The sequence below is a fragment of the Mus caroli genome, unplaced genomic scaffold (assembly GCF_978045245.1).
Source record: "Mus caroli unplaced genomic scaffold, Mus_caroli_1 scaffold_18, whole genome shotgun sequence".
NCBI classification, from domain to species: domain Eukaryota; kingdom Metazoa; phylum Chordata; class Mammalia; order Rodentia; family Muridae; genus Mus; species Mus caroli.
Genome location: NW_028227273.1, coordinates 66,767,891 through 66,790,380, shown reverse-complemented (window position 1 = coordinate 66,790,380; position 22,490 = coordinate 66,767,891). Strand labels below are relative to the sequence as shown.

Here is a 22,490-nt window from a genome sequence, read left to right as displayed (position 1 = left end):
CTCCTCTGCCTGTAGCAGCAGCTCCCCAGTGCAGCTCCCTAGCCCCTCGCTGTGGTCTCCTGACTGCACCGGATCAAGGGTTTGACTTGCCGACTGAGGGTTGCGGCTGACCATCTGCCATCAGCTTAATGGTAGCTGGGCCCTTTGGGGAGGATGCAGACTTTCCCGGTGCTGATGTCTTGTTTAACTCAGATGACGGAGCAGCGGAAACGGAGGCAGCGTCTGGGCTTTGTGGATGTGCAGAACTGCATGAGCCGCTGAGCAGAGCCACCGAGGCCCCCTGCAGACAGCACTGCCCTTCCTTCAGGTCAGGTGGCCCATACCCTCTGGAAGCCAGATGCCCACCCCACCTCCAGCTCTGCTGTCAATCTCCCTCCCCAAGCCAAACTCTGGCCAGCAGGAATGCTTCACAGCAGTCCTGCTTAGTACCGTTGAAGAGACTCAGTTTACCTTAGTGCCTTAGAGGATGCTAGGTCCTCTGACTGACATTCCTCAGTGGTCCTCACAGGTGGTTATAGGGGGGCTGCCTCTCACCTCCGAGCACTACATTGTGGCTGTCCCCTGCCCGCCTGCCCGCCTTCTGTCCTGGATCAGGAAGATGGTAGCCTGCTGTTAGTAGCTTCACAGGGCTTTTATGTTTAACTTATTCCCAGGGGCCGTCCCACCCTGCTGTGCCTGTACAGTTCCCAGTGCCTGTGCCTGCTGGGGACAGTGTGGCCCTGTCCCAGTAGCCTGATGACTCAGGGTGGACCTTGCTCCCAGGACTTGTCTCTCCCCAGGTTTTGTAGGCAAGCCTCACAAGCCGAGGGACAGGACTGGGCTGTGTGAAAGTGGCTTTTGACAGCTTCTCTCTTTTTGGTGTAATGTTTTACATGTCCTGTGTCCTGGGGACTAATGTGTTAATTGCCTTAAATAAATTAATAGACTCCAAGTCCATCCACAGGGTCATACTTCTGCCTCCCGCACAGCTAGAGGCTACAGAGGCCAACACCCTGCTGGCCCTGTCACCTACTGCACCCCAACACCTGCCAGTGCTCTGGTGACCTGCCGGGCTCTGCTAGATCCCTTTGCCTACCTGTAGGACATCCCGGTGGGATTTAAGCACCCGACAGAAGTGAGGCTCTAAGCAGAGTAAGGTGGCCGTGTACTTGGGCATGTGCGTTTGTGGTGGGCTGGAGTAGCCTGAGTGGGAAGGCCAGGCAGGGTGCCCATGCTGGCCTCCCTTCCCTTTACTGTTGGCCACAGGATGCCGTCTCCACACACACGACAGGGAGCTGACAATCCTTCCTGGGGCTGCAGAGCTCAGGCTGGGAGGGATGCCCTGGACTGTATGCTGTATAGCACCCCTGCTCAGGCTGTAGCACCTGAGGCAGATGAGTGAGTTCCAAACCAGGAGGGTGGGAGAAACCGGGCAGTTTTATTGATGAGTATCAGACCCCACGGTCAGGTCCGTGGGCGGGACAGGACCCGAGTCCAGGCCTTGTGCTTCTCCTCGGGCCTGGTGGGCGCAAACTTCTCCTGCAGTTTCTTCCACATGCTCTTATCCATCTCTTGGAACTCTTCCAAAGTGTCTGCACAGGGAGAGAGAACAGGCAGACGTCGTCTTACACTTGCCCATGGGGACGCCGCGTGGGGCTGTCCCCAAAAGAGCATGCTCTGCTTCCTGTGTCCCAGGCAGTGGGTCCTCTCTGGTTACTGCCCGCCCCCCTCAACCCCACAAATATACGTTCCTGCCTCACTCCACATGCACCTGCAAGGCCATGGCCTTCTCCTTCCCAACCTGACTGTGCTCTCCTCAGCAGTGTCAAGGCACTCTTTCTGCCCCACATATGCACACATCAAGAAATGGCCCCAACTTTCTTCTCCAGCTTGGCCTCCTAATGTCTACATCAGTAGGAACCAGGTAGAGGGAGGCAAGGTCCTGGCTGTGGGAGCACATCAAGATAAGGAGCTGTCAGCAGTGTGGACCCTGTAGGCTGGAGGGGAGGGACATGGACACCCCTACCCTACCCCACCAAATCCCTGAACCCTTGCAACCTTCTGTTCATCTGTGAAACCAGGCTGGGTGTGTGGCAGTCAGGGTAATGTACCTAGCACTAGAGGGAGAGAAAGGTCACACCTTCACAGTGGTGGCAGGGTGTCTGTGTTCATGCACGTGTGCAGAGCCATGTTTAAGAACCACACGAGCCAGGCGGCGGTGGTGGCACACACCTTTAATCACAGCACTCAGGGCAGATGCAGGTGGATCTCTTAAGTTCGAGACCAGCCTGGTCTACAGAGTGAGTTCCAAGATGGCCAAGGCTAAGCAGAGAATCAATACTTGTAACGCCCCAGCTCTCCTTGCACACATGCAATGACACGGTCAGCCCTTCCCTACACTGACGCTGTGGCTCGGTGCTTTCCCCTGGGGTGGTCCTGTGTCAGCCTTCTCACCTCTTTTCACCAAGGCTGGCACGGCCCTACCCTGACAATGGTGACAACCATGGTTACATGTCCACAGGGCTCAGGGCATCACTTAGCAGACCTCTTGTTCTATACCCTAGATATTAAACTCAGACATTGTCACAGTACTGTTTAGCTTTTAGGCCCATTTTAGCACAAGCACTAGCTGCAATTACTGTTTATGGACAGTGGCTCACACCAGCCTGGAGCACTCACCATGTGGCCACCACAGCAGTGCCTCCCACCCTGGGACTTTCCCAAGTCCACATTCCCACACAAGGTGCCAAGGGTGACACACAGGGATGGCTGCTCTGCTCTACTCCCCTCTACACTAAAGTGTGGCCAGGAGCCACACTGCAGGCCTGCCTGCTCCTGGGGGTGTGGAGAGCCTTATTTGGGTGGTACTGGTTCCACACAATTGCAACAAAAACACAAGGCCTGCTGTGCACACATTGTCAGGGTTTCCGGGGCTGACGGGAAGCCAGACCAACAGTCTCCATGTCCCCTGCTGCCCGCCCAGAGGCTTTCTGAGCAGAAGGGGCAAGGACAAGATGGCGGGAAGCTGAGTCCATGCTGAGCCCACTCTCCGATCCCTCACAGACACTGCTGGTCATGCATGCTCAGGGGTGTGGGAGTAAATTATATGTCAGTGAGACAAACACCTCAAAGACCTGCTCCACTGACACACCAGGGGACATTCCCAGATTACCATCTGCCCAGAAGGGCAAGAATTCTGGAAGGTCAAATCTTCATGGCCAAAAGGAAGGAGAAATTTCTAGAGTACCAGACAGCCAACATTCAGGGCCCTACCCTCCCAGAAAAGGTTAGCCTATTTTTATATACAATATCCTTGGCAATAAAAATAGCAGTTTTCCAGTACCTACCTGCTCTGACCCTTTCAGTGACAATAGAAATGGGGAAGTGAGGAGGGGTGGCTGGCAGGGGCTTCCTTCCTATGAGCTGGGTTCTAGCCATGACTCCCAAACAGACCTCGTTAGACGCATATCAAACCTGCAGACCACATCTCCGGGGACAGATAACTCACAGACGGATATCCCCATACTCATTCACTGAATGGCTTTTTGTTTTAATTAAAAGCCTCATTGTTTACAAAGCCCCCTTAGGACCATAAAAATAAAATTATTTTCCTTCCAAACTGAATCCAATGACTTCCAATTTGGCTAATCTGTTCCCAGCCAGCAGCCTTGAACTAAAAGCACTAAAGATGGTCTTGTCTTCTAAATAATGCCTTTGACCTCCCATACTCTGTGGCTTCCTCGGGGCCACTCAAGGCTTTCCATCATGCAAAGCTGTCTTAGTAGGCAAGCCTCTATCCTGGCTGGTGAAAGCAAACCAACCAGAGAGGGCAGCCATGCCTTCATACCTGTGGACAGGATCAGCTTGTACTCTTCCACGGACAGGCCACTGAAGCTGGTGTCTCTGGGGCGAGGGTACTGGGGCAGGGGCAGGAGAGAAGGAACATGTTAGTTCCGCACACACGGGCCTTCCTCTGCATGGAGGCAGTTTACCAGGTGCCCAGGCCCGAGACCCGACAATGAAGGGGACAGCGCCACCTGGAGGCCAGGCCCCGCAGGAGCCACAGCCGTGGCGATCTCAGCAGGCTCGGGCCTCCGTGCTCTAAGCAGCAGGGACCAGGTTGGGAGCTGGTGTTTGGAAGGAAGCCTTCGGCACACAGCCTCTTCCATTTGGCCATGTCTATTTGTGGAGCTCCTGACATAATTTTCCAGTCTGGGAAGAACTACCCTCCGTGGAATTGAACAGTAAGCTCGCTAAGGCTGAGGAGGAGTGAGCCTTGGTGGGACAGGATCGTCCTAGTACTCCATCTTGATCAGCGTGCTACACCAGGTCCAACTGAGTGAGAAATACTAACAGGAGTGTGCGCTGGCACACACAGAAGCATGGTTTTTATTCAGAGAACCTTTAAAGGTCTCTGCTGGGCACCATTGTTGGCTTAGCTGAAAGTACTAGGTTACATCTCAAAGTGGCAACCACAATTCTTTGCAGATGCTGTATAACCAGGTTTCCCTCATTATGCCTGGCCCTCCCCTCGGAGGCTGGGATACAAAGGCCTGCACCCACTCACCTTGTGCTTGTAGTAGTTTGAATGCAGTCGTGCTAAGCTCTCGTACATCTGATCACAGGCCTCAGGTTCTGCAATCTGAAAGACAGCGTGTCCCTGGGAAGTGAACGGAGGAGGTGGGACCCCACGATGCACCCATACTTTGATGGGGGGCTATGCACACAATGTATTCAGAGGAGGGCCCGGCGTGCGGGAAGCAAACCCCCCTGTAGCTCCTGAGAAAAAAGTCACCTCCAGGGATGAAAAGCCCCATCTCACCCGCCCCTGACCCGTAGGATCCCTGAGCCCTCAACAAACCAACAAAAGCGTTCAGCAGCTCTTTGCACCTTGGGAACAGCATGTCATGTGTGGGTAGAAATGCTGGGGGCAGAGTGGGCTCCAGGGACCCACAAAGCAGCTCAAGTGATGGCAGGGACGAAGGCCCTCCCAGGGAAGGGTGCTGCCATGGAGGCCCAGGGGCACAAGAAAGCCTGTTCGGAAAGCAAGCAAGCTTTGTGACCTGAGATCAGTGTAAAGTGCATTAAATATTCTTTATGAAAGACCCAACAACAAATGAGCCGAGTGAACCTGCAGCACGTCCATCTCTAAGCAAGGAGCTCTGAGACGGCAGGGGAGAGAGCCAACCAGAAAAACAAACACACACCTGCAACCCCAGCACTTGGGCAGGATGGAGTGTGATGTCAGCCTGGGCTACAAAGAGAGCTCCAGCAGACCCTGGCCTATAGCGGATACACAGCTCAAGAGTAAAGGAGACCGTGTTGCAAAGCCAAGACCAGGAAGAAAGCCCAGAGCATGCGCACGGACCTATGGGAAGCCAGGTTTTTCTGTCCTTCAGACCTTTACTCTTTAGCCCTTCCTTTTCTCCACCCTTGCCGTTTGTCTATGAACCTCATTACATTTCTCTGCCAGGACTTCTTAAAGATCTCAGAACAAAACTCCCTTTTATAGTTTTCCCAGAATTCAAATGACGGCTTTTTTCTTCCCTGACTTAAACCCTTTCTTGAAGAGTGAGCATATAAATAAATAAGCATTGCAGCGAGGCAGCCTGTGTGTCTTCTGCCTGCATGTCAAACGAGGTCCCAGTTCTCAGCCGGCACAGCCCCAGCCCTGCTTGCCTTTCTACAGATGGTCCCCCTGCTCAAGGTCAGCAGGGGCTGTCCAAGAGGCCAGCAGGAGAGGGGGGGGGCTGTGGGTTGACACGAGTGAGCTACATAACTAAGACATTAAAACAGGAAGATGCGTGGGGCTGACATCTCCCTGACAAGGGCTGGCAGGACAAAGGGTGGCAGACATGTCCTCCAAGGAGGGTATGTGCGGCACACTGCTGATGCTGCTTCCTTTAGGTATGTGCGCGTGTACATGAGTGTGTGTGCGTGCGTGCGTGCGTGCATGCATGCATGGTCAGGGTCTCTGCAGTCCTCCGGCCCCTGCCCTCTGAATGCTGGATTAAAGGTGAGCTACCATGCCTGCCAGCACACTGCTTCTTGAGCAAGCGTGGGTAACAAGCCACACAGCACAGAGGCAGAGCACACAAACCCCAAGCTCTCGGCCACGGACACAGAATGCATCATGTTCACTCAAATGTCAGGACACAGGGGCTCCCACTCCTAGCTGAGGTGCTGGGCACATGGGGACAGGTACTCCTTGGCTCACTGGCTGGCCTGCCCAGCCTACTTAGAGCCTACAGGGCAGAGAGAGAACCTGTCTTTAAAAAAAGGGAGGGAGGGAGGAAGGGAGGAACAAAAGGGTGGACAGTATTTGAGGACTGACAGCAGAAGCTGCCCTCTGCATGTGCTCGTGCAAATGTGCATGCACACACAGCTGCACATATGCAGCTGCACTCACAAACAGCAGTTACATGGTGTCTAAGGTCACTTCTTTTGCTTGTGCTCTCCACACTGGGCCAACCATCCACTTACAAACTCCACAACTTGCACAAGGCACCTGACTGTACAGCCTTGGTACAAGAGGACTCTTATGAATATCTGACTATGTGTCACCTTTTGTCCTATGCCTTGTTCCGTTTCCATCTTTTATGCACTGCCACTTTATAGAATTACTGGTGAACCTAACTTTAAAGGAAGCGATAATAAGCCCCCGCCTCTTAGGGCAGTGTGAAGTTGAAGGAGATGGCATAGCTGCTCCTGGCCAGGAACATGAGGTAACAGAGCCAGCGTGTGCTGCGATGAAGCACTGTACTGGGGCCTACATTTCAATACAAACAGGTAAGAGAGCACTGCTCAGACCAACACAGAGCACACAGGGTGTGTGATGTGCTGGAGCCTGTGCAGGGGGAGCCAGGGAAGACTGGAGAAACATCCCAGCAGACACCAGCTGGAACACAGCCAGGAAGGGTCCAAGGAGTGTGCATGAGTGGCCAGTGCCACTCAGCTAGGAGTGCTACTGGGGTTGGAGGCAATGCAGTGAGAACTGGACCTGACCTGGACATCTCTGGGCAGCCACTAAGCATCCCATGGTCAGGCAGGGGGCTCTGCCAAAAGCTGTTCTCACACCTGCACCCTGCCTGATGGTGGCACCACCATCAGGCTGCCACCCTAGTGCGAAGCAGGGGCAGCCTGCACAGCAATCAGACCTGAGCCCCTGCAGAGGCCACCCCACAGGATGAGCACGGAGGACAGGTGTTCTCTGTTCCCGGTGCTCATGGAGCTTTGTAGGCAGTGATGGTGGCACAGGTCTATCATCTCAGAACTCAGGAAGCAGGAGGGTGGCAAGTTCAAGGCCAGCCTCAGGGTCTAGATAACACAATGCAAAATTACCTGTCATCTAATTTTCTACTAGGTCAAGTGTCTACAAAAGGCTGGAAAGCAGCCCAGCAAAGGTAAAGGGAGCTTGCAACATGCCAATTTCTAGTAAATTCTTACTGCCTAGGGAGAGACAGCAAGCAACAAGCCCCATTTCAGGATCCCTGTTGTATCTAACTCCAGTCTTGTTTGCTACTTGACTGCCCCCAGTGAGACTCCAGCCTTGTCCTGTATCTACCTACACCTCACCTCCATTCACAGACGAGCACAAATCCTCTGGAAGCTGGGACACCAGCATTTCTCATGAAACCTATGGGTTTTAGCAAAGATTCCTACAGCAAAGCCTCACATTACCTGGACTTGCATTTGCACCTAATGCGATTAAAGACATTTTGGGACAAAGAACTACACATGGGCATTATGAAAAATTTAACGCTGTTCCCCACACGTGAATGAAATGGAGGCTCGGAGAGGAGCGCCCTTCACAGCTCCATCTCATTCCCTCCGTGTTTCCCTGCTCAGCCGTCAGTAAATTTCTCTTTACCATATTAAACTTTTATACATACAAATCTACATCGGTGCCACAGGCGCTGATTTCGATTTTCAAAATTGAATTTTGGGTGGTGACAGCAATTCGTACTGGGGACCCTATTCCGGCGGCACAAGAGAAGCCTGAGCACACTGGGGAGGCGCTGCAGACTGCTCTGCTAATGAAGGTGGGGCTGGGTCCGGTCCAGGAGGCTCATGGTTCCAGGACTCCGTAATGAACTTCTGACAGGAACCATGCTGACCTGGAGTGCTTTCCTGCCAATGAAATTGGGTGTCTATTTCTTCAGCACCTACTATGGAAGGTGCACTGCTAGAGAACCAGACTGTGAGGGACATAAAGGAGCAGCCAGCAGTCAAGGAGGGGACAAGAAATGAGCACACTGAAAACCAACCTGGCCTCGAGCTGTGTGGAGCTGAGTGGCAGTCAGGGCATGGCAACATTGCAGAGCTCAACAGGACAGGTGTGGGTGTGAGGGTGGAGAATCACACGGACAGGGCAGAGCAGACACGGTCCCTAACTGTCTGAGCAGGAGCAGGAGAGTCACACGAAGGGGCACAGCAGACATGGTCTTTAAGTGTCTGAGCTTGAGCAGTTGCGGAGAGAGGGCGCAGGACAAGCTGACCAGCAGGTTAGGTTTCTGGAGTGTGGAGTACAGCGTCCAAAGTCACTGGGTCTCAAAGATCAAGAAAGACTTCAGTTCTGAAGGCAGAGCAAGGGCCTATGAGGGCAGGGTACTGAGGCAGGAATGGGAGGCCTGGACACCAAGGTTGGCAGGCACTGAAGGCCTGGAGTTGACGAAGTAGGGACCACTACTGGATGCAGCCATTTGCCTGAGAGGAGCAAGCTGCACTGCACTTTTATACACACACACACACACACACACACACACACACACACACTCCAAAGCGAGGGTAAGAACGACAATGGCACTCAGCCCATCCTAGACACCGCTCTCCTCACACCCCAGTTTTGTAGTGCCTGCAGCATAAGAGAGTACATGCTGTCCTTAGACCACGTCCCCAAAGTCTGAGTCACACTGAGATGCCTTCTCTGTGGCTGCCATGTGCCAGGCAGCCCCATTGAGATGCTGAGCCCAGGCCTCCTGGACGACTACACTCACGCCTCGGATCCCTTATGAGATGCCGGCACTGTTCCTTGCTAGAAACCTCCTTGGACCTAACCCTCTGTAAGACACACCAGCCACAGCCTGCATGGCTGGACAGGCAGCCCTCACCCCAGGCAGTAGCATTTCCAGACCGGGCCAAGGTGGGAGCTGACTGGGCTGGCGGAGCAGAGCTTTCAGCCAGCCACCCCGCACCTGACAACTCATTAGCAGGATCTGCTCTTTGCCTGCAGTTAAGTCAATAAGCACAGCTGTTTGCCCTGCCCCCACACTGAAGCTGGAGGTGCAGCAGGGAGTGAGAACCCTTAAGAAAGCTGTATTTAGAACAGAGCAGACCCACGGCCATGAACTTCAGAAAGCAACAAGAAGCACAAGGTGGTAGGTGTGTTCCCTGTGTTCCGGCTCCCCACTGCTACCCCCTCCTGCTGGGGTTAGGGTGGGCCGAGAGAGTTGTCCCAGAGGCCAACCTCTGGCTCACATGGAGGCAGAGGGTTCTGTGCTCTGGTCTGTAGTCTGAATTATTAACTGGCCTCCCAGCAAGCCTGGCCTTTCTGCACTGGTGTCCCACTGAGGGCCACCTTGCTTCTGGTCGCACTGGGGAGGTGGTGGCTGGCACAGAAAAGGAAGTGGGCCTCAAGTATTTAATTCCTTGCCCCAACTGCTGTGATCCTAAAGGTCTGAATAAGGGAGGGAGGACTTGGTGCTTACAGAGAAACTTAACAGGAGGTCTCTCAAGAGAACTGATGACAGGGCACCTGCTGAGACCTCGGCACAGAGGCCGGGCTGGCTACTTGTCTCTTACTGTCAAGGAACCTGAGCCAAAGGTTTTACTTTTCTGATTTGATTTCAATATCTGTAAAAATCAGGACAGTGATAGCTTCTTCACCTGGAGGCCCAAAGGCTAAAATCAGATGAGATGGGCCAAGAGTTCTACACACTTGTACATGGATACTGTACGGTGGATGCTGGGCCACAGGAAGCCAAGAGGCCAGGATGAGATGCTGAGCCCAGGCCTCCTGGACGACTACACTCACGCCTCGGATCCCTTATGAGATGCCGGCACTGTTCCTTGCTAGAAACCTCCTTGGACCTAACCCTCTGTAAGACACACCGGCCACAGCCTGCATGGATGCAGGTCTCAGCAAGGCCGCTCAGCACAGCAGCCTCCCCCCTTCCAGTTCCACTTTCTGGACAAGTGGCAGAGAGGTGGGGGTCACAGCCATCAGCCACCCCCTGGTCTCATCCCGAGACTGTGGGTTTAATGAAGCGTCTCTCAGACCTACCTTCCCTTCTCAAGGTCTTTCCTAAGTGATTCGGGGGTGGTTGAGGGAGTGACTCACTCTGTTCTCCATCCCAGCCAAGGACTACTCCTTCCAAAAATTATCACCAAGATTTACTAAGCCCAAGCAGGCTCAATTTCAGGTGACATCAGGATGAGCTACGACAGAGGTCCTGAGTAATGTGCCTGCTGCCACCATGACGCCCTGGCTCACTCCACCCCGAACACATCCATCAGCTGTGGCGGAACCTCTGGTGCAGCTATGACTCAAGTCTGTGTGGGCCTCGACTGATCAGAAACTGTGTCCCTAGGTGGTGACAAAGGATGACAACTCCCAAAGAAAAAGCTCTCCCCTCGGCGCTGGCTGTATTACCCTAACAATCAAATCAGTGAGCACCAGTCTCTCCGCCTCTGACATCTAGCCCCTGGCTGCCCAACTCTAAGCTACTCGAGCCGGAGGACTGCTTGCCTCCGTCAGCAGGGCCTGGGACTGCATATACACAGACGCTTTGGACCAAGGAGCGTGAGTGAGGAGCGGGTGTCCACACAGGGCACAGCCTGCCCTCTCACCTCACCACTGCCCCAGAAACTTCCTCTACATCTGGAGACGCTCTTGTGTACCAAGAACCACATTAGACAGGGTGTGAGAGTCAGAATGGGGGCTTCATCTCTGTTCACAGGAAGCTCATACTAGAAATCAGGAAGCACAGCCTTAGAAAGCACACAGGGTTTGCCTTGTGATCCGTAAGGTATGGGTCAGTGAAGACCTCCAATGCCACGTGGGGACCCTGGGCCAGACCTGCCCATCCATGTGACAATCAGCAGTGCAGGCATGAGGTGGCCACTGATGGAGCGTCTCACTCGTGAGGCAGGCTGGTTTAGCTGGTTCCTGCTTTGGCAGGTCATGGTCCATCTCACAGGTCATCCATCTGGCCACCTACCTGTGCTGGGCATCACACGCCTCACCTCTGACCTCTTACCTAAGCCCCATGCTCAAATAACCTCCTGCCTACTTGACATTCCACTTGGGAGTTTAAAGCCTCCAACGTCACTCGTGCGATGCACTTCCCACAGCCCACCTGCTCCTCCATCTAGTCTTTCCCATTTCAGAAACCAGCACCCAGCTGCTCAAGCCAAAAAAAGAAAGGGGGGAAATCTGGGAGCTGTCCTTGGTTCCTCTCCTTCACCCCACATCCAGGACACCCACGCCGTTGATGTGACCCGCACATTATGGTCTGCTTTCTGTTACTTCTGTCTCCTGTGCCACTACCATTATCCAAACCACCACCGGCATCTCTAACGGTGCTACCACGGCAGGCTCTCTGCAGTTCCTCGTTCCCCAATGCCAGAGCACTCTGAACCTTTGAGTAACCTTTGAAAATCAGGGCACATCAGTCCCCTGACTAAATGTCCCCAGTGGCTTCTCCCTTGCTTCCTGGTAAGATCTGACTCCTAGTGCAAGAGGCTGGGCAGTTAAAAAGAACCTAGCTTTGATTCCTAGTACCCACATGGTGGCTCACAACCACTTCTAACTTCAGTTCCAGGGGATCCAATGCCCTCCTCTGGCCCCAGTGGGCACTGCATTAACAGGGTACAGAGACATATCTGTTGGTAAAATTAAAAAAAAAAAATCTGTATTGTGCCTGGCTCCTGCCTTCCTTCAGCTTCAAATCTTAGCTGTAGACATGCCACTCACTACCCGTAGGCTTGCTTTCTTTTCTGTAATATGCCAGTCTTGTTTCCTCTGAAGTACCTGGCCACCCTTCCCGAAGTCTCCCTGCTTTGAGACCGACCTATGTGTAACGTCCTCAGGTAAGCCTCAGGAACCCGACTAATGTTACATTTACCACGATCAGAGTACTCATTGGGACTGTCTTATGCGTCTATTTGTTCCTCGGGTCCTGAATAAGAATTCAAAGGCAAAAGGAGAAAGACCTCATCTAATTCACTGCTATCTCCCCGGAAACTAACCTAGTTCTCCGCACATGGCCGTGCTTAGTAAAGTAACCTAAACCTGAGTGGGGCGAGAAGGTCTACTACTCACACAAGGGACCTGTGTGGGAGACTCAGTTTCACAGTGACGGAAAGCTGTGAGGCTTAGCTGGAGGTGTCTGGGGATAGGCTGGGCTCGCAGACACATTAACGATGATATGGAAGAAACAACTCCGCCTTACAATTTGACTCTTTAGTGGCATCTGGACCTCAGGGGCGCTTCACTGACCACTACACTGTGCAGACAAGGAAGGGAACTGCGCAGAAGGCGTCGCACTCCGCAGCTAACTGCAAGATGGGTACCTCGCGCACGTGCAGCCTGGCAGCGGCCGACGCATGCGCAGATCCCCCACCCTTGCCGCCCATCGCTTCGACGTGCCCAACCTCCTCCCCTCCGGTCACCTGGGTATTCTCTCCCTCCCGGAAGGCCTGCGCTACCCGCTGCCGCAGGTAAGCGCCCAAGTCCCGGCCCCGTTTGGTCTCGTCCACTGGCCATTCCTCACAGAGCTTAAGGAAACGCCGGTAGCGGAGAGCGGCCATCTTGGGCCCCGCTTGCCCCGCCCCTGGGGGAGTAGTCAAGGCCGCAGAGGGCGCATGCGCACTAAGGCGCACTGGCCTTCCCCGTGGACATGCGCAGTTCTACCAACGGCCCGCTCCCCTCCAGGCAGCGGCGCTGCTCACCTTTGAGAGCTAGGTCTGAGCTCTTCAGCTTCTTCGTCTTGGTACTCGCCCAGCTCCCAGGGGCAAAGCTAACGCGGTGTACCCTGGGGACAGCTTTGCTCTTCGTTTTCAATGACTTCACAAGCTCAGAGACTGAAAAAGCTTCCCCGGAGACCTCTGCTGTTTTGCATAAGCGAAACATTTGCATGTAAATACAGGTTGTTATTGGATGGAGATGTGTTTGATCTTAACGTCCGTCGTGTACACACACACACACACACACACACACACACACAGCTGCCCCACTCACACTCATCACCCTGTACTTATCTCTACCACATGGACCTCTGATAGAGTGTTTACCTGCACCACGTACATGTGTCAGTTCTGGGGACCGAACCTGATTCTCTGCAAGAGCAATAAATGTTCTTAATAACTAATTTCTCTAGCCCTAAGAATGAGTGTTTTTGTTATGGCAAAATTCAACATAATATATATATATATATATATATATATATATATCATATAGGTATCATATGGGTGTGTGTCTCTGTGTGTATTTGTGGTTTTTCTTTTGAGATAGAAGGTTTCTCTGTGCAGCCCCAGGTGTCCTGGAACTCACTCTGTAAATTAGTGCTCAATGAATGAATGAATGAATGAATGAATGAATGAACAAAGCCACATTCCAAACTAGGTCTGTCAGACCCTAAAGCCTCCCAACATTCACAACCTAGGGAGCAATTCCTGGGGTGCGGGGTACCATTTGCTGCCATCAAGTTACTCTCCCTACAGCCCAAGACAGGGCAAGGGGTCTTGCCACCCCTGACTCCCAGGTTGGCTGTGGCCAGGCGAGTGCTCTTTAAAGCCATACCTGGGTGGGCCCTTGTGGCTTCCAGCCCACCCGGGGCCCTCAGTGCCTGGAAGTAGGGAGTAAATGGACCTCAGGAAAGCCACCCAGCTTCATGGCTAACACAGCTAAGGTGAGGCTGTGTTGGGGCTTGGGACATGATGGGGTGATCACGGAAATTTTCTAGGGGCATGCCTACCAAGCGCCTCTCCTTGGCATGGCACTCCAGCCAAGATTCCCTTTCATTACCTCGGGAACTGTGGAGACTGTTCCCTGTTTAAACCACCCACCGATCTGCTCAGATTAAACCCCTCCCTCCGCCTCCTTCCCACCTCCGCCCAAGACCTGCCTCCTATTGCTGCTGAGCCACCCCTGATCTTCCTCCCCCATTTCCCTCTACAGCTGGGTAATATTTCTTTCTCTGTATTCCACAGTGCTGCCTGACACAGCCAAGCTCTGCTTCTTTCCCCACTGTGGGGTGGGGAAAATGAGAAGAGAGCTCTCTGGTAATTTTGCCAGGAGAACATCAGAGATCACACACTAGCACGGGATGTGTGGCTAGGCAGTATATGGAACCGTCCTTTCTTTTCTTCCATTTCATTTTGACTTTATTAATCTGTTCTTATTTATCAGTCTGGGTGTTTCAGCTGCAGGTATAACGTGTGTGCCTGGTGCATCAGATCCCTTAGAGAGTTATAGGTGGTTGTGAGCGGCCATGTGAATGCCAGGGAATTAAATGTGGGTCCTCTATGGGTTTGGTTTGGTGGTGGTGGTAAGGGGAGGAGGTTGAGACAGGGTCTCTCTGTATAGCCCTGGAGGTCCTGGGACTTGCTATGTAAACCCAGCTGGCTTGGAACTCACAGAGATCTGCCTGTTCTTGTCTCCCGAATGCTGGCTATTAAAGGCATGGGCCACCATGCCCAATTCCATCTCCTTTCCTGTCCCCATGTTTTGGTTATGTAGCTCAGGCTGGCCTCAAACTTGAGAGCCTTCTGCTTCTGCCTCTGCCTCCCAAGTACGGCAATACAAGGCTGTGCAGCTGCCGGGGTGCACACCACACTGCAGATTACTAAAGTAGACCAGGCTGTCCTTGAACTCACAGAGATCTGGCTACCTCTGCCTCCTGAATACTGGGGTTTAAGGCACATACTACCATGCTGAGCTAAATGTAAGACTTTTTTTTTTTTAAGTTATCAAGGATTTTTAATGGTGACAGGCCGGGCAGTGGTGGCGCACACCTTTCATCCCAGTGCTCCAGAGGCAGAGGCAGAGGCAGGTGGATCTCTGAGTTTGAAGCCATCCTGGTCTACGAAGACAGTTTCAGGATAGCCAGGGCTACATGGAGAAACCCTGTCTCAAAAATAAAATAAAATAAAGACAAAGAAAACAGTATCAATAAATGTGGAAGTCGTGGTTGTGACTGTACAGGTCGCACTGTCATGGGGGTCATGGGGCACAGGGGACAGCTGAAGGCCCCTTCCCTGTGCATTTCATACAGTATGACGAGACAGGCAAGCACCAAGCTAACCTATGATAAAAACAGCACTGGCCATGGCACTCTCCTCATATTTGCTTGTTAGAAGCACAGGCTGAAAGTTCGTGGTAAGTTCAGGAAAAGTCAAGATGGGTGTGGTAGTTTGAATAGGAAGCCCCCCCTCTCCTAGGTTCACATATCAGGGTGTTTAGTCAGCAGGGGGTGAAACTGTTTGAAAGGATTAGAAGGAGTAGGGGTGTGGCCTTGCTGGAGGAGATGTGGAACTCTCAGCTCTCCTCTCATTACCAGATCTGCCCTGTACAATCAGGCTCCCTGCCATGATGATAACGGATTAACCTCTGAAATGGGGTGGGACCCCGAGAGGCTGTTGTTGGCACAGCCCCATGTCACTCCAGGAAACCACCTGTGGGTGGCTAAGGCAGGCTGCCAGGCAAAGGGGCAGCAGAGACTCTGCGCAAACAACCTTGGGTGTTTATGCCCTTTGTTTTTTAAGTTGCCCTGAGATTCTTTTTTCCTTTGTTTATTTGCCTTGTGGGAGGACCAGCCTAGGAGTCAGAACTCTGCTCGCAGGAGTCCAATTTCTCCTCCCACCACATGGGTTCTGTACATCAAACTGAGTTCCTTAGGCATGGCAGTTAACGCTTTTACCTTTATTTCTTGTTCTGAGACCCAGTCTCATGCAGCCCAGGATGACCTTGAAGTTCTGACCCTTCTCCTTCTACCTCCGCAGTGCTAGGAGTGCAATACACACACCACTGTGCCTGGCTTAGATACTTCTGGGGATCACACCAGGCAGGGCCTCTTCTAACCGAGCAACATCCCCAGCCCTTGAGATCTAGTTTCTTCATTTTAAAATGAGAACTGGGGGGCTGGAGAGATGGCTCAGTGGTTAAGAGCACTGACTGCTCCTCCAGAGGTCCTGAGTTCAATTCCCAGCAACCACATGGTGCCTCACAACCATCTGTAGGGGGATCTGATGCCCTCTTCAAACAGGGGGATGTATATGCAGCAGAGAGAGCACTCAGACGTTAAATAAATAAGTACAATTAATAAAACGAGAATTATTGGGAAGAAGAAGCTCAAGGCTAAATCATTGCTACACAGTGTTTGAGATCAGCACGAGTCAATAAATAAATAAAATAAATAAATAAATAAATAAATAAATAAATAGGGCTGGTAGTGCAGCTAGGTCAGTAGAGTGCTAATCAGCATGTCTGAGGCCCTGAGTTCCATCTTTAGGAGCATAAACTAGGCTTGGAAACTCATACCTTTAATTCCAGTATCTGGGAGGCAGAGGGAGGCTGACCTCTGTGAGTTCAAGGCCAGTCTGGTTCACATAGTAACTTCCACCTAGGTAAGTAACATCCTGGCTCAAAATAAGTAAAGTAAGCCGGGTGGTAAATTAAGCACGGGCCTTTAATCCCAGCACTTGGAAGGCAGAAGCAAGAGGATCTCTGTGAATTCAAGGCCAGCCTGGCCACTAGAGAGAGTTTCAGGACAGCAAGGCTATACGGAGAAACCTTGTCTCAAAAAAACAAAACTAAAACTAAAAGGGGGAGGGGGTGCTATTAATCAAGAGCCACAATTGCGCTCCTCCATTTATGGGGTAGAAACTGAGGCAGAGAGGCTAAGATTGGCCATGGTTGACAGCTGGGAAATGACAGAGTCCAGATTTGAGCCCCTCCATCTTTGCAGCCATGCGGGTGTAAGTCAGAGGCTTTAGCCAGCACAGGCACGGAGTTGGCTCTTATATATCACATTAAAGGGCCCCAGACCCTCTTAACCTTGTCTTACCTAGGGCCCTTTCCCTTCCCCTCTGTGGGTGGTTTGAACCAGATTCCCAGCTCAGCAGCTTGTCAATCACCCAGTGCCAGTCTGGGCACATTAATGGGCACTGCCTGGTGTGCAGCTCAGTGTCACCAGCCTCATGGGGAGTTGATGACCATTTTAACACCCACCTGCTGGCTGTCACTCATTTCAGAGCCAATGCAGCCTCCTGGCTCAGCGGAAAGCACCACTGGGGCCACTCCTCCCCAGCCTTTCAGAATGGGTACTTGGGGAACCCTAATCGCTCTTTATAGAAACCGGGCATTAGCAAAGGAGGAGGGCCGTGCAAGGGAGCGATTCCAAGTTATAATGATCCCAGTAATCTAGTCATCGAATCGCACATTTAAATCGTGCGAAAGTAAAAATATCGCTTTGTAACACCGGTGTTAATAATGTAAACATTAAAAGGGAATTAAATGCTTAGCTGCGATTTCCTCTTTTCAGCCTAACCCACTGCAGGAGAGGGTTAGCTCCAACACACAGATGTGTTACCCACACCCTGCATAGATCTCTGAATAGTCACCTCATGTCCCCATGAAAATGTGGTTGCCAGGGCACAGGCATCCTTAAACAGACTTGGGGGGCCCAGGTAGGTTGAGAGGCTGGGCTTCCAGAGGTTCCTAAACTCTGCCCAGATATCTTACCAGCTGCCCCAAAGATCTACTGCCCTAAGCCCCTAATGGTGTCTGTCTATCCAGCAATACCATCATTTGTCCCCTTGGGCTTCACAGAATGGGTCACTGTCTGACAGGAGGCCCAGTCCACAGTAAGTAGTTCCTCACTGGAGCTGGCACAATTGAGTGCAGGTTCCCCTGTCAGGAGATCAGAGGCCGAGGAGTCCCCGGAGCAGGAGCTGCAGGCTGTTGTAAGCCGTGCATACGGTACTAGGAATCAAACTTGGGTCCTCTACAAGAGCAGTACACACACACACACACACACACACACACACACACACACACACACGGCTGAACCGCCTCTCCAGTTTCTGGGATGAGTTATTCTAGACTGACACTCCTCTCCTCCCTTTGGCAATCAGACCATTCAGACAATCTGCCCCAAGAAACAGGAGATTTCCCCCCAGAGTCTCATGTTGGGAGGAAGAAGAGACAGAAGCCCAGACACTACTCAGGGGGGAAGCACGTGTCCTGGAAAGAGATTCCACACGGTCTTGACAGCTTGTCAGATCGCCTCGTAGGAGAGACTGTAGCTGAGGCAATGATGCCAGGTGACTGGCAGGACCACACAGTGGCCGGGACCGCATGGCTGCACCTTCTCCTTGCGATCTGTTTAAACCTAAACCTTGTGCTAGGACCCCAGAGGTGACAGGAGTGGGGGAGGCCACTGGGTCTCTTTATTTGATCTGCTTCCCAATGGGGCCATTTTGAATACATCTCTTTTTCCTGCTTCTCATTGTTACATGTCTGTTTAATTGGCCTACTGAGGGGGAGCCGCAATGTGGGACCTAAGGGCTGCTAGGATGAGGGCTCTGCCCCTAACAACTCTGGTAATGAAGTATGTGGAATAAATGGTACTGAAGAGAAACTAGACTGTGGGTCTGCATCTCCTGGCTCACCATCCCTGCCCCCTCTAAGATGCTGGGAGAGCCTCATTTCAGAGCAGCCTAGCCACAGGGAGTGGGGGGGGGCGCGGGGGAGGAGTGCAGAGCAATGGGAGGCTGGGGTCTGGCTGGAGCCAGTATCCTGCCAGCTCCTTCAACAATCCCAACGCATCCCTCCAGTCTCCCCTTCCCTTCTTTTTCTTGGCACCCCGGCACTGCTCTCTCTCTCTCTCTCTCTTTCTCCTGCTTTATGTTTCTGGCCACTGAGGACACAGATTTAAACCCAAAGTAAGAGGTTTAGATCGCCCTGAAGAGCGGCTGATGAGATGTCTCGCCCGAACACTCCTTTCATCAGACTACAGCCTGCCCTTCCCTGAGTAGCCCAGGAACCTCGGCAGCCGGGGAGAGCGATGAGGCTGCCAGTGCGCTGCCCAGAGGCCCAGAGCTTGCTGATGACATTGCATTATGAAAAAGCTGTAATAATGTTCCACTCCTCAGCCTCCTCTTTAATCACCCAGGGGACACTGGAGGGAGGGACAGAGTCGGGGGATGGCTGTCTCTGAGACTGCCCTGTTCCCTTGTTGGCAAAGCTGGAGAGGGAGGGGGAAAGCCAGGTGGGAGGCAGGTTGCTCCATGAGTTGGTGTGACCTAGGTTTGCTCTTTGTGGCTCAGTTTGATCCTTCATGTTAAGCAGCCATGCCTGCTTACCAGAGATCATCTGGAGTGGAACGGAGCCCTCACCTAGGCTTCCAAGGCCTCCTCCCATCAGTCACTTGCAAATAATTCTTTCCTAATCACACATGGCCTCAGGGTCTCAGGATGCTAGTGTGTATGAGCTAGGGAAAGTTAACTAGGGGGAAAATGCAGTCATCCACGCTGGGTTAACACTTTTCAGTGTGGCTGCTTGGAGGTCACCCACACTTCTGACTCCTTATCCACACTCTGTAAATAAAGCCCAATAAACTCCTACTTGCCCTCAGTGAACTCTGGGGGAATCTGAACGTGGTTTGTTGTGGGGATCTTACAAGGAGGGATCGATGTTGCTGGCTCCCAGAGGAGATGGTCCTACAATGTTCTTCTGTGTCACCTGCCTTTGGGACCATGTTAGGGTCTTACAGAAGTGGGTAGTCTTCAACATGTTCCCAGTCTCTGAAGACTCAGACAGAGGAAGGGCCTCACAGAGGAAGGGTCAGAACCTGTCTCAGAGGTACTGTGGGCCCTGCCTTCTCTCACACCTGCTCGCATCCTCCTTCCTCATATCAGGTATCCTATCGATATGATGGTGATGGAGGGAGAAGCTATTATAAAGATGGCTCTCACCAAATCCATTCCTACTTTGGATAATTTTTTTCTCGTAGATAGAAATTTATTGCTCAGAACTCTAGAGACTGAAAGTCCAAGATCAAAGCGCTATCCGATTCTGTTTGGTGAAGGCCAGTTCTTCATAAATGATGCAATGTGTCCTCAAGGGGGGGGGTGAGCAAGCCCCCACCTCAGGCTCCACTCTGTGTAGCCAAGGATGACCTAAAACTTCTGCTCTTCCTGCCTTTCCGCTCCAGATGCCAAGATTCAAGGCGTGCCACCAGCCTTTCCGTGTGACCGTGTGGGAGTCTGCCATGATGTACCTGGAGGTCAAAGGACAATTCTGTAGAGTCTGTTTTCTCCTTCCAGCTTTATGTAGGTTCTGGGGATCGAACTTGGGTCACCAGACTTTGCCCTAAACACGTTTACCCACTGAGCCATCCCATCACACCCCTGTGACAGACAGCCCTCCCTCTAAAGGCCCCACCCTTAAGAACCGTTGCCCTGGGAATCGTGTTTCAACCAGTGAATTTGGAGAGAAGACACTCAGACCCAAGGAAGCCATTGAAAGAACATAAATAAGAAATGAAAAGGCAGGATTCATAGATCAGGAAAAAAAAGAGAGAGAGAGAAGGAGGGGGAGGGGGAGGGGAGGAAGAGCGGAAAAGTACCAGCTGGAAGCCTTGATGGGAAAGTCAGGGGCAGAGCCTGTGAATCACCCTCCTCCTGTCCCCGCTCCTGTCAGCTCCTTGGCATCTAGGCAGGGCCTCATGACTAGTTTTTGCCCGTGGGGTGTGGGTGTGTCCGTGTGTCCTTCCTGCTGCAGCCTCACTTGCACCAAACAGCAGCTGTCTGGACTGCATGTGGAAGACCATGGTGCCTCAGGTTGGGAGGAGCCTGGGTCCCCAATGACCACGCAGGGGCTCCCCGCTGACCGGCCCTGGCTGGAAAGTTACTCCACTGATTGGTGTGGTGTATCACAATCTACTCTGCCTAGAGCCTGTGTGCTTCTCAACTCAGAGAGAGGACAGCCGCTAGTGTGTGCAGGGGTGGGAGCTAGTGCTGGGCTCAGAATCAGGTATCGTGTGCTCCCCAGTGCTCTTGGTATCCCTGGCTTTTGTTTCCCCATTGAATGCTTGTCAGTCAACCTGGATGGACCACCTACCTTGTTTACCACCTTCTAGACCCCTTTCTCCAGGCACACCTTAGCAGCTGCCTGCAGGACCACGTCTCACTGCTTCTGCAATTCCTGGTAACAGGTGAACTGACGGCCGCGCCCCCCACCCCCAAACAGGAGTGAGGTCTCTATGTGGGATCTCAACTGCCCTATGACCTCATCAAGTTCTTAGGGATGCCCAGGGAGACCATATGCCCTTGTCTGGGTTTCTTTTTTTTTTTTTAATATTTATTTATTATATGTAAATACACTGTAGCTGTCTTCAGACACACCAGAAGAGGGCACTGGATCCCATTACAGATGGTTGTGAGCCACCATGTGGTGCCTGGGATTTGAACTCAGGACCTCTGGAAGAGCAGTCAGTGTTCTTAACGGCTGAGCCATCTCTCCAGCCCTTGTCTGGGTTTCTAAAACCGAACCTGACTCTGTTCCTTTCTTTGACTGTGAACTGCTTTCCCTTAGGAATGGAACTTGGTCAGGGCCTTGAACATATGCAGAGGAAGAGGAGGGGGAGGAGGAAGGGCACAGTAGGAGGCTGAAAGAGGAGGGTACTGTGTGGTAGTGGTCCAGAGAGCAGCAGGTCAGTCCCTCAGCTGAGAGAGGGTGGAGGGGAGAGCTGTGGGCAGCTGTGGACTCAGCTGACGTGGTACCAGAGAAAGCAATCTTCAGGGATCTAATTGTCATTGGCAAACAGAGCCATTCCAGGACGGTTCCCATTTTCCTGCTGCAGGCACGGCACATGCAAATTAATGACATCATTACCTTGGCCAAAGCATAATTTGGAAAGCTAACCTGCTTTGAAATACATGTCTTTCCTCTTCTTTCTTCTGAGATAGACGCACTAGGTAGCCTCTGGAACTCACTGTGTAGACCAGGCTGGCCCGACTTCACAGAGATGGACCTGCCTCTGCTTCCCCAGTGCTGGGATATACCACTGCAGTGTGCCCCACTAGACAAACATTTCTGTCTTCTCTCCTGTCATAGTGGATTTTTAGAAAAATATCATACTATCATTAGACGCCACCGGTGCCTAAGTTCTGTGTTCTAGGGGTTTCAAACGCTAGGCCTCTTCTTTCCCGGGCTTGCTTATAGACACGTGCAATTTTGCTTTTTCCTGAGACAGGGTCTCGGATAACCCAAGTTGACCTGAAGCTCACTCTGTAGTCAAAGATGACCTTGAACTCTGGACCCTCCTGCCTCCAACTCCCAAGAGCTGGGACTATTAGCATGTACCACCAGCTGTGCAGTTCGGGCCTGGGGATGGAACTCATGACCTGTAATCTGGGCAAGCAGGCTACCAACTAAGCTGTACTCTCGGCCCTCCCTCTCCTTATCCCCATGCAAATATTTTCCCAGGCCCATTGCTACAGTTTCC

General features: G+C 52.3%; 2 protein-coding genes across 2 annotated transcripts in view; one reads left to right on the top strand and one right to left on the bottom strand.

The window, feature by feature from the left end:
• Nucleotides 1-930, top strand: part of Itpr3 (inositol 1,4,5-trisphosphate receptor type 3) — a 64,151-nt gene extending 63,221 nt beyond the window's left edge. The window contains exon 58 of the mRNA XM_021185743.3: nt 193-930. Coding sequence (XP_021041402.2) covers nt 193-261 — 69 coding nt within the window. The 3' untranslated portion in view covers nt 262-930. The remainder of the gene's footprint in view (nt 1-192) is intronic.
• A 468-nt stretch (nt 931-1,398) lies between these two features.
• Nucleotides 1,399-12,813, bottom strand: Uqcc2 (ubiquinol-cytochrome c reductase complex assembly factor 2). Its single transcript, XM_021149426.3, has 4 exons — nt 12,652-12,813; nt 4,547-4,621; nt 3,827-3,896; nt 1,399-1,571 (listed from the first exon to the last, which is right to left on the bottom strand). The coding sequence occupies exons 1-4, from the start codon at nt 12,787-12,789 to the stop codon at nt 1,444-1,446; spliced, it is 411 nt and encodes a 136-aa protein (XP_021005085.1). The 5' UTR covers nt 12,790-12,813; the 3' UTR covers nt 1,399-1,443.
• Between the last annotated feature and the right edge of the window lie 9,677 nt (nt 12,814-22,490).